The sequence below is a fragment of the Cricetulus griseus genome, chromosome 3, assembly GCF_003668045.3.
Source record: "Cricetulus griseus strain 17A/GY chromosome 3, alternate assembly CriGri-PICRH-1.0, whole genome shotgun sequence".
NCBI lineage: Eukaryota > Metazoa > Chordata > Mammalia > Rodentia > Cricetidae > Cricetulus > Cricetulus griseus.
This window is the reverse complement of record NC_048596.1, coordinates 186163879-186176222: the sequence shown is the minus strand read 5'-3', so window position 1 is coordinate 186176222 and position 12344 is coordinate 186163879. Positions and strand designations below refer to the sequence as shown.

At 37.6% G+C, this 12344-nt stretch overlaps 1 protein-coding gene across 3 annotated transcripts in view; it reads right to left on the bottom strand.

Annotated features, from left to right (window-relative positions):
* Ap1g1 (adaptor related protein complex 1 subunit gamma 1) overlaps positions 1-12344 on the bottom strand; it is a 90450-nt gene that overhangs the window by 53362 nt on the left and 24744 nt on the right. For all 3 annotated transcript variants that reach the window (XM_027405982.2, XM_027405981.2, XM_027405983.2), the window contains exon 2: positions 7204-7407. In XM_027405982.2, coding sequence (XP_027261783.1) covers positions 7204-7404 — 201 coding nt within the window. In that variant the 5' untranslated portion in view covers positions 7405-7407. The remainder of the gene's footprint in view (positions 1-7203; positions 7408-12344) is intronic.

Below are 12344 nucleotides of genomic sequence, written 5' to 3'. Positions count from 1 at the left end.
ATCTATAGAGTGAGTTCCAGGACAGCAAGGACTGACTACACAGAGAAACAAGAGGGGGGGGGGCGGGGAGGGGGGGGAGAGACAGACATGCTAGCTGACAAACCAACTATATTTATTAATCAACATTTTGCACTATGTAATGTGGAAGCTGGGTGACACCTGAAAATTTAGAGCCCTGTGCATGCTAGACTGATGTTAGGGTTGGGTTTTTTCGAGACAGGGTTTCTCTGTGTAACTTTGGAGCTTGTCCTGGAACTCACTCTGTAGATCTGGATGGCCTGCCTCTGCCTTCCTAGTGTTGGGATTAAAGTAGGGCAACCACCACCTCCCTCTAGGCTGTTTATCACTCTGTCAATAAACCTCAGATCCTATTGTTTTGTTGTTTTTAGTTCAGTATCTCATGTAGCCTAGGATGGTCTCAAGTTCACAATGTAACTGAGAATGACTTTGAATTCTTTGATCCTGCCTTTGCTGGAATTACAGGCTTCTGCCATTTCATGCTAGGCAAGCACTCTGCCAACTAAGCCAAGTCCTCAGCCATTTCTTTAACTTTTATTATAAGACAGTGCCTCACCAACTTGCTCAGGCTGGCTTTTTACACTTGCAATCCTGCTTAAGTAGCTAGATTATAGGTCTGCACCACCAGACCTGACTTATTTTTTTAAAAAAATATCATAATTTCAATTGAAGCCGCTGCATATTAAGCCTCAGAGCCAGAAATAACCAACCACTCAAAAATTTTGTCCCTACTACACATGTAGAAAAGCTGTTATGGATTTTTTAAACATTACAAAAAAATATTATCATATCCCTGATCTTCTCACTCCCCATCAATACAAACTCTAATTCACATTTAATGTATCTTTTCTATTCTCCACCCCACACCATTACACCCACTTGTGAATAAACTTACCTACTATTTTTGAGAACAAGTGGGTTGTTTCCAATGTTTTACTAGGAAGAACAATGCTACAATGAATACAATTACAACGTTTTTGTATAATGGACAACAACAGCTTTCCATTATATAAGTTAAATGGCTTGATCAGATGCAGGTTTTACAGTGAGGTTTATTTTGTTTGATCTTGCAAATATGTACCACCCTAAGGTAGCAATATTCACTTCCATCAGGGGCACTCTTATTTTTCTTCCTAAGACATCAGCAGTACTTCTGATCACCAGATGTTGCAAGATAATGATAGTCTAATTCTCTTATACTCCCCTCTTTATCAGCTAAGCAAAAATTCTAAGAAGCAACTTCTCTATATAGATCTTCTCTATATAGATCAGATTACTAACAATTCTTTCAGAAGAAACATTAGAAAGAAAGGATAAATGTTTCTTCCCTTCTACTGACCACTTTGAAAATGAGTTAATTCCGTAGTATCTTTAAAGGATGGCCAAGGAAGTTCATAAATTTTTACTTAAATATTAGCCTGCTTTCATGGATACTAACTTGCCTGATGCTGAAGATGGAGTTCTATGGTAGAGAACATGCTTAGCAAGCTCTAGGGCCTGGGCTTAACACCCACATGCTGGATTGGGGGAGGAGGGTTGTCAATTATACTATTACCCTCAATACTTAGTTAGCAGAGTTGATAACATGATAGCCTCTTCCAATGACTACTGAAACCTCCATCAAAAGCCTCTGTAGCTAGTCTTTCTGGTTCCTGACACAGGCTAGTGATTCTAACTTGTTTTATACATTTCTTAACCTGCACTTAGCATCTGTCATCATTCTAATAGACTCAGGCTCTGTTAAAGTGAAATAGCATTTGGAGATCACAATCTGGGTCTGTTAATAGGTGGATCATTGTTTTTAGGACTTTTATTTCTTTTTCTTTTTTGAGACAAGTCCCATATATCCCAGGCTGGCCCAAACTACGTATAGCCTAGCATAACTTTTAACTTCTGATCCTTACCTTCAGAGTGTTGGGACTACCAGTATGCATCATCACCCAAGACTTTATGTATCTAGGCAAATACCCTCCCCAACCTGAGCTACATGCCCAGCTCCTGTTTTTAGGACATATTAAGGGAAAAACAAAATGAAGTAAGGTAATATATGTGTTCGAATACTGGAAAGGTCAATCTAGCAATGTAAAAGAAAAAAAAAACTTCAAAGGAGAATACAGCAACAGAGTAGCTATTTATAAAAATCACTGGTTAAAAGAGAAAACCATGATTATTTCAGCATACAATGTAAATGCATTTCAAGAAGTTAAATAACAAGGGTTTTCACATGATAAAAGGTTATTACTGTATTTGACCATAATATACAGTTTAAGATTTTAAGATTTTTAATAAGGTGCCTACTACTATTGTTTTTTCTTTTTTTTTTTTTTTTTTTTTTTTGGAAACAGTGTCTCTCTATGTCATCCTGGCTATCTTGGAGCTCAACTGGCCTCCAACTCACAGAGATCCTCCTGCCTATGCCTCCCAAGTGCTGGGATTAAATACTGACTCTTTTTAATGCTGCAGTACCTATACAGTATAGTAAACAGATGAGAAAAGTGTCGAGACTGAGTACTGAATGCTCTTCCTGAAGACCTGAGACCAACAAAGCAGCTAACAACCATCTGTGACTCTAGCTCCAAGGTATCTGACACCCCCTTCTGGCTTCATCAGGCACTGCAAGCACATGATACATAGGCATTCAGGCACATAAGACACCCATACACATATACTAAAAATAAATAAATCTCAAATAAAAACTGAGTTGTTTGTTTTTAAAAATGAAAACTAAATTTCTTTAGGACACAACTTTAAAAAAAAAAAGTAAAGACCATGTGTGTGCACGCATGCACAGACAGATACACAAATCTTTAAGGATTTGTGAGAAATTTTAGAGAACCTGCAGACAAATGTCTCTCAGAATGCATGGGACTTCATGGTGAGCAATGTGTTTCAGGGATTATGAAGGAGTGGACAGCTATACTAAACTGACAGAGATGACACACACACAGGAAACAACACATAGCAGGCAGGCTGAATCTAGGGAGAAACAGGGAACACTGCTCAGCCCTCTGACTGCCACCTGGAAACACTCATCTAGCGTTGCCAAAGCTTCTGACTTTTCTAAGCTATAGTAGAAGCCTGTATTTCTATGTGGAGTTCCTTCTTTTTTACATAATGGCAGCAAATTCAAAACTATTTTCCAAAGTGCAACTGTGGAAAAACTTGGTCCTGGGTCTCAGTTTTCTACTCCTGAAATATACTTTAAATACTCAACTTGTGGTCAGCAAGATGGTTTGGTGGATAGAAGCACTTGTCACCAGGCCTACAGACCTGAGTTCCATCCCTGAGATCCACAAAGAGGAGAGAGACAGGCAATCCCTGCAAGCTGTCATCTTACTGTCACACTGCACTGTGAGGTATGTACAATCACACATGTATACACATAAATAAATATGTAATCGGAAACTATTTTGAGATTGTGTCTAAACCACCCAAGTGAAAGGTTACACACACACCTTTTGGGAAATGTTTTACTCTTTCTGGTATAAAATGTTAAGGGTATTGTTTTCTGGCATAAACCCTGATGATAAAAGACCTATGGAAGATAATCTCTTACAATTCGGTACTTCCAAAAGCTGTGTTTGTTCTCCTCCAGGAAATGATAAAACGGGTAATGTTTAAAGTACAAAAATAAATGTCTAACATTTATTAACTTAGTCTTCATAATAGTCCTATGTAGGGGTTAGGATAGTCTCCGTTTTACAGATGAGGATACTGACACACAAAGGTCAAAGATCTTAAAGAAAAGGAAAAGGAAAAGGTGGGGGAGACAAGGCAGGAGAAAGGAGGAGAAAGGGGGCGACAGGTAGAAAGAGAAGGGAAGGGAAAAAAGTCAAAGATCTTGTTCCAAACAAGAAACAGGAAAACAGGAAAGATGGAATTCACCCTGGGCAGTCCGGTCCCTGCTCGATCTTGGATGCTGGCATTGGACCCATGGAGCCTAATGTCCCTCTCCTACTTTGGCTGACTCATCAACAGCCACATTGGCCTGTTTTGAGTTTCTTCTCCTAATTCTGACTTTGAACTATTGTTTTATTCTTTTAAATCAATGCTGGAAGTTTTTGCTCTTGGTCATTTGTGGTTTGGCAGGACTAAGATAAATAAACTTAATGGAAATAACTATTTATAGAATTTAACTAAGCCTGAAAACTGAATAGGCTTTTGTGTTACATAATGCTGAAGTATAGTCTAATATTTACTAGCTGAATGAATTTAAACAAGTCACTTAAAATTCTGAATTGAACTTATTTTTCTAGCTCCCTCTCCATAGGACAAGAATTCATCTTTAAGACAATTACCTACCTCAAGGTTTTACTGTAAAATTTTAGATTTTTATTTAAGTAGCTACTAAAAATTTACATTTTTTAATGTGTCATATTAAAAAAATTTTTTCTTGGCATTTTTGAGACAGGGTTTTACTATGTAGCACAGGCTTGCCTCAAATTGCTATGCAGCCCAAGCTAGCCTCCAAAGTGCAGCAATCCTACTGCCTCAGCCTCCCAAGTGCTGGGATTATAGGCATGCACCACCATGCCTGGCTCTTCACATTTTGTTTCTATTGACAGCATCATGCTAGACACTGCATTAAAAATTAAAAAGAAACAAGTGAAATTAGTTTTAATAATATATTTTATTTAACCAATTTATCTAAAGTATCATTTCAACATATCATCATAGAAAGTATTAAATATTTTACACTTTTGTGCCTGAGGCTTCTAAATACAGTATGTACTTTACAGTTATAGCATATTTCAATTTGTATACATTTTCAATAGAAATACTTTAACTGTATTTCAGTTTCATAAAATATACAATTGATAGACTCATGTATCCAAGTTGCTTAAAACACATTTAAAAGTTTTCCAATAACTGAATCAATACTCACGAGAATTCCATTTCCTTTTTAATGGTCACCTTATTTAGATTAGCCATATTTCCAGAGCTCAATGACCAACATATAGTTCCTGACTACCATAATGAACAGCCCATCTGACAAATAAAATGCATTATGGGGCAGCTGTCATACACAATTAAACAAAAATGGCTGCCATTCATACACGGAAGTGAAAGAATCAAGATATGAACCTTTTTATGGGCATACTATAAAGGAAATTAAATGCATAAGGAAGGGACTTGTTTAAGAAACAGAGTAGTAGTTTAAAATTATAATTCTTTGCCCCAAACAGAAAGATCTTTATTTTTTACCAAAATTTTGCCATAGCTTTCTTGAATATTCACACTTTTCAACTAAAAATTCAGTGATTTATCAAATAATGAAGTTCCAAAATAGCCCCAAAAAGTCATCTATACCTTAATTACTTTTAATGTGGTACTATGAATCAAACATAAGCCTTACATATACTAGGCAAGAATTCCACCACTAATCTATACCTTGGCCCATGTAATTTTATTTAATCATGTTATAGAAATGAATCTTAACTTTGTGTGTCTATATGTTTACATACACAGAGACATGCATACATATGTATCTTTTTCAAAATAAAATCTCTAAAACCTTAAATCTACTGATTTTCAATTCAAGAGTTTCCTCCTTAGAACTTTCGGGGATATATAAATGTGCTATCATGGCCATCTCCAAATGGAGGGATTCTGAGTCTTCTTAAAGCTCAATTCCTAATATCAGACTCCTATAAATATGACCTAATGTTTCAGAAAATTAACCAAGGCTATATTGACACCCATGTTTTCTATCATGCCATGCAGTATACAGTAATCATGTAGCCTATACCTTGAAATATTAGCATCTTTAGGCTCTGACTCCATTAATTCTGTAAGAATAAAATATAAAATCTGTATCAAAGGAGGCACTGGTTAATTTTTTTTTTTTTTTAAGAAAACTGTTAGCACAGATGTGGAAAAACAATGCTATTTATGACTACTCCCTTTGAAATCAAATAATGAATGAATACGTTCCCAAGAGACAACTTCTATTTTACTGCTCCCTTTCTTCTTACAGTAATACCTCAGTTTTCCTCAAAGCAATGAATGCTCTTCCATGCTCACTTACGTTTTCTTCTTCTTCTTCTTTTTTTTTTTTTTTTTTTTTTTGAGACAGGGTTTCTCTGTGTAGCTTTGGAGCCTAGATCTGTAGATCAAACTCACAGAGATCCGCATGCCTCTGCCTCCTAAGTGCTGGGATTACAGGTGTGCTCAAACAATGCCTGGCCTAGTCACATATTTCTAAAGAAGCTGACCAACAAAAGAAGACACTAACTGAGAACAGTCTGATACAACTCGAGTACTTTAAGTTGACAGAAGGGTTCCTTCCACTGAAGCCACTGAGCTAAACAGAAAAGCTGACTGTTATCCTGACAGGTGTGTCATGTTATCTTTGAGAAAGGCCATATGAGTACCTTTTCTTCCCTAAGTGTTGTGTATTCTTTCAGTTTTGCAGTCCATTCCTTTAAAAAGACTAGTTAGCACTGACTCTTAAGTAAAATAGAATTTAAAGCTAAAAATATTATTAAAAAATTTTAAAACAATTCATCTATCTTCTATGACTAAATCCTAAGCCCCTTTTATCACAATATAAGCATCAAAAGAAAAAAGCACCTGTAAATGAAACTATCGCCCTCAATGCACAGGCTGGAGAAAGCAAAGAACATGCATTTGTGTCAGTAAAAGAATCAGCAGGCAGAAAGAGTTCCACAAAAGTGGCAGTAACTAAGGCCTGAGGAAATCAGGACCCAAAAAAAAAAAAAAAAAAAAAAAAAAGCAAGTACCTGGCATCCACTTAATATCATAATTTAAAAGCATCTGGCATCTGGCATCTGTCATACCATTTACCCATATATTATGCATAACAGGGAAAGTAACTAAGAAAACATTTAGCAAGTACTAACTAAATACTCATTATAGCCCAGGTCCTCTGGCAGAACAATTAGTCCTCTGGTTAATCTGGTAAATATTTAAGCTGGGAGCCACCATTAAAAAAAAAAACAAATCTCTGATTCACATAAAGAATTACAATGGGAAGGACAAACGAGGGAATTGTGCCTGTCCAGGTACACAGCTGCTCTCTCCATTCTACCTACCCTTGGTGCCACAATGATCTGCCTACAACCTACAGGCATCTCCCTGGCAGGAAAGATCTGATTCCCTAAGTAAGTTACTGTCATTCAAAAAAGATGTGTCCTTGCTAGATGTGGTCTCCCCTCAGCATACCTGTCCAAAGTGAGCAGGGTAGCCCAGCATGTGCATATATAGTAATTTTGCCACATTCCGACACCGGTATGTATTGTCTTCTTCTCTAAATGATGACCGGATTGCAGCACATTCTTTCTGGATCATTTCTCGTTCCTCAGCTTGGGTTCGGGCTGTCCGGATGGTCCGGATCAGCTCCCGCAATCTGATGGGGGCTGGCATCCTCTGGATATGGAAAGACATAAAATAGAAATGTTCATATTTTTTGCTTCCAAAATCATTGATACAACTTCCCATATAAAATATTGGCTGGTTTTTAAGAACACAAGACTTGCTAAATCCAGCTTAGATATAATAAAGTTTGCTAATAAGCTTCATTACATGCACATCCCCCAACTCAGTAAATTTCTAGAAAAACTACAAAGGGCTAACAAAACAAGACACAGAAACATCAATGGTTGCCAGGTATGAAGGTTCATTATTGTAATCCCAGCATTATTGAGACAGAAGGAACATTACCGTTGAGTCCAAGGCCAGCCTGAGGTACATAATGAATTCCAAGCTAGCCTGAGATGCAAAGCAATACCAAATGTTTCAAAATGGGAGGGAGAAATACTACATCTACATATCTCACAAGAAAATTGAAAATACTAGCACAAATCTTAACCATTAAGGTAATTTGGAAAAGCCTATGCCTGACTTCAGGAAAGGCAGGCGTTTTTCTGTTCAACTGCTCTTAAATTCAATACAGCTCAGTAAAATAAATGAACATAACCAGAGTCACAGCTCAACTAAGCAAAATATGAGAAATTAGAAGGAACCAGCTGTCAGTTAAAACAGCAACCATCTGTCCACCAAACAGCATTTTGGTGCACTGGGTATGTTTTGAAAATATACTTTTTAGTGTAGTTCAGAAAAAGGACTAGAGAGGCAGCTCAGCTGGTAGAGTACTTGCCTATCATTCATGGAGCCCTGAGTTTAATCCCCAGCACCAATAATAACATGTGGGGGATTGTGTGTGGGAGTGTTCTAATCCAACACATCAAAAGGCAGAGATCAGAAATTTAGAGTCATCAAGTTTGAGGTCAGCCTAGCTACATAAAACCTGGTTTCAAAAACAATTTTTTTTAATATTTTAAAAAGTGAGATAAAGACAAAAATAAGCCAAATGCCAAATGTAACCCTATTTAGTGTCAGAGTTTAAAAAAAAAATCTGTAACAGCCAAAACAAGCATAAGGAAAAATAAAATAATAAAGTTGGAAATTGTTTACTATTTAATTTTAAGGATTATTACAAAGTTATAACAAACAAGATACTATAGAACTGAATTTAAGGAAAGACTTGGCAAATGACAGAGCAAAGTATATACTTCAGGAATACTTAACTAGTTTTCATTAAAGTGGAAAAAAACATTCAACAAGAGAAAGACTAGTCTTTAGCAAAAAGTGCCAATACAAGTAAATTTCTATTGGGGGGAGGGTATTAATCTTGGTCCAATGAGATAGCTCAGCAGGTAAAGGCACCTACCTCCAAGCCTCACAACCTAGGTTCAATCCCCAGGTCCATATGGTAGAAAGAGCCAACTCCCACAAGTTGTTCTCTGACCTCCACTCAAACACCATGGTATAAGCCTACATACACACACATGTATACAAACATACTCAAGTAAAAATATAACAAAAATAAGGTAAGTCATGAGAGTGGGGTGGACAAGACATTTCTCATAAATGATGTCTATTCAGAATATATAAATTTTATAATTCAATAATAAGGCAAGTTGATTTTAAATGGGTAAAGGATTCATAAGGACACTTCTCTAGAAAAAAAACACAGAGATTAAAGATATAGCTCAACTATAAAGAATGCTCACCCAGTATGCACAAAGCCATATAAGCATAGTAGTGCATACCTAAAATCCCAGCACTTGGGAAATAAAAGCAGAAGGATCAGAAATTCAAGGTTATCATCAACTACATTGCAAGTTCAAGGCTCGTCTGAGCTCCATGTGACCCTGTTTCAAAATAAAATAAAAATATACAAATGACCATAAGCATATGAAAAGCTATTTAACAGGAAAATGCTATTTAAATTTTAGTGAGAAGGAATCAACTAACCTGGGCCCACAGAGACTGAAGCAAAAGTCAGGGAGCCTGCATGGGTTTGACTAAGTCTTCTACATAAATGTTACGGTTGTGTAGCTTCGTCTTCTTGTTGAACCCCTAACAGTGGGAATGGGGCTATCTCTGACTCTTTTGCCTGCTTTTGGGACCCTTTTCCCCACCACTGGATAGCTTCCTCCAGCTTTTATATGAGGGGAGGTGCCACTGCAACTGATATGCCATGTTTGGTTGATATCCCTGTGAGACCTGCTCTTTTCTGAACAGAAATGGAGAAGTGGATTGGGGGTGGGGGGGACAGGACCGGGAGAAGAGAAGGAAGGAAAAACTGCAGTCAGGATATAATATGTGAGAGGAAAAAAAATAGTGAGAAACTACAAACAATATAATGGCTAAAACTAAAGACTATGCATATCAAACACCAAGGATTAAAGTTTAGAATAACTGAACTGGTAAAGACTGCTCAAAGGACAAAAGTGGTCCAACAACTTTGGAAAAAAAATTTCATATGAAGCTAACGATATCCAGCACATAATCTTCAGAAAATCTATCCAATAGGCAACACCTCACTCCTGTGATTCCAGCATTTGGGAAGGTGAAGCAAAATCAGCAGTTCAAGATCATCACTGATTACACAATGCTGGGAAAGGGGGGGGGGTAATCATTTCAATATTATTCAAGACAAGTATTTACCCTCAAGAAATAAAAAATCCAAGTCCTCGCTAAGACTTGTACATAAATGTTCATAAACGTTTCATTTATAATTTCAAAAAACTAGAAACAGCCCAAATGTCTATAAAAATGAGTGCATAATGGTTATAAATGATAATATGAATTTCTTAAGCTAAAACAGAACTAATAAATAACTTTTTAAAAATTCTTCTGTCAGGGGCTGAAGAGATGGTTCAGCGGTTAAGAGCACTAGCTTCTCTTCCAGAGGAACCTGGTTCAATCCCCAGCACCCACATGGCAGCTCACAACTATCTGTTACTCCAGTTCCAGAGATGGCACCCTCACACAGACATACATGCAAGCAAAATATCAATGTACATAAAACAAAAATAAATAATTTTTAAAAACCTTCTGTCAGTCGGGCGGCAGTGGCACTCACCTTTAGTCCCAGCACTTGGGAGGCAAAGGCAGGCGAATCTCTGTGAGTTCGAGACCAGCCTGGTCTACAAGAGCTAGTTACAGGACAGCCTCCAAAGCCACAGAGAAACCCTGTCTGGTGGGGGCGGGGGGATAACATTTTACCACACACACACACACACACACACACACACACACACACACACACACCACCTCAATCATGTTAAGAAAGTAAAAATTACAAAATTAGGGCTGGGCATGGTGCTCATTACCTCTAGAGGCAGAGGAGTTCTGTGAATTCAAGGCCAGCCCAGTCTATATAGTGAGTTCCAGGCAGCCAGGAGCCACTTAGCAGAACCTGGGGAGTTGGAAATTAAATGAAGATACTACCATCTTTTGATGAAGATGTCAGTCTTCTTCAGTACACTATTACTAGCTGCTGAGTGCTTAAATCAGTGATTTCAAATGTTGTTCTAACCAACACACCAGGTAGATAACCCACTGTCATCAACTCCCTGTAGCATTAAACTTCAAGTTGGGGACAATGCAGTGGAAATTTGGGGAAAACCTACCTAGGTGTTGATACCTCTTATAAGAGAGACCATATTGGCCCTCTGGAACCTGTGTAACTCAAGCTACATATAGCTACCTTGTTGGGGAGCACAGAAGTTCTTGTGCTCACAGGTAAGTACTAGGGGAACCAGGAATAGTAACACAAAGGGTTATCTCTTCAAAGGAAGAGATGTATAGACTGTTTTCTTCCCAGAAGGCTGGGAACCGACATGATTAATATAGTCTGGTGACCTCTGTGCTATCTGTAGGGCCAGGCAACACCTGGCTCCCCCAGACTCAGGTTTATCTCAGTCATTCTCCCTAGACCCTTCTCTTAAGCACTGTTTCTCAGTCAACAGAGCCCATCTTTATGGAAGAGGTCTATGTACTTTGAAAAGTGCCTCAGTGTAATCATGTTTTAAGCTTTGTCGAACATGCAGACTGAATTAATTATCATCAAGAAACTGTCTTTCAAAGTTGTGTTGCGCTTATATTTGCCTAAATAAGCTGCCCAGTGTCAGACTCTAGAAGTTGAACCAACACTGGCTACTGAGTAGTGTTGAGTCAGATTTCCTTCTTGTCTAATGCAGAGAGACACTCTGCTGTCCCTAGTGGTCCCAGAGACCCCTACACTGCCTATATATTATTGTTACATTTTTATGAGAAATAGGGTCTAGCATTTGAAATTTACAAAATAATTTTATGTTCCTTATCTCATTTGTCCTGTTCTTTCTTTGGTTTTGAAACAGGATTTTGTATCATTTGGGTTGGCCTGGAATTACTACTTCTGTTACTCCTGTTTCTGCCTCCCAAGTACTAGAACTAAAGGTATGTGCCACTATGCATAGTTTATATGGTGCTGCGAAGAAAAGCCCAGAGGTCTGTGCATGCTAGGCAAAGGCTTCTACTAAGTGAACTACATCCCCAGCCCTCCTTAGACCACTTTGTAATTAAGGTAGAAACCATGATCCCTATTTTGCCTATGAAGAAACTTATTTTCAAAATCTCTGCAATTTGCTTAAGATCACAAAGGTAACAGGTAACAGAGGTAGCACCTGAACCAGTCTTTGATCTCCAGTATTTGAGCTCTCTTCATACTGCATATTTACACTTAAATATGAAAATGAAACTACTAGGATTTTTTAAAGTACTCCAAAAAAAGAAACAACAACAAACAAAAACAAAAACAAACAAACAAAAACTGGGGAAAAAATAAGATGAGCAAAATGTGATCATTACTGGATACATGAACGCTTAGTGTTCTGGTTTTGTGTACATGACATTTTCATAATCAAAAGCTTTTAGGAAATCAGAAAGCTTCCAGGTAAAGATATGGTGGCAAGCAGGAAGGCCTGGGTTCAATCCCTTACACTGAATAAATCATGCATGGTAGTGCACACCTA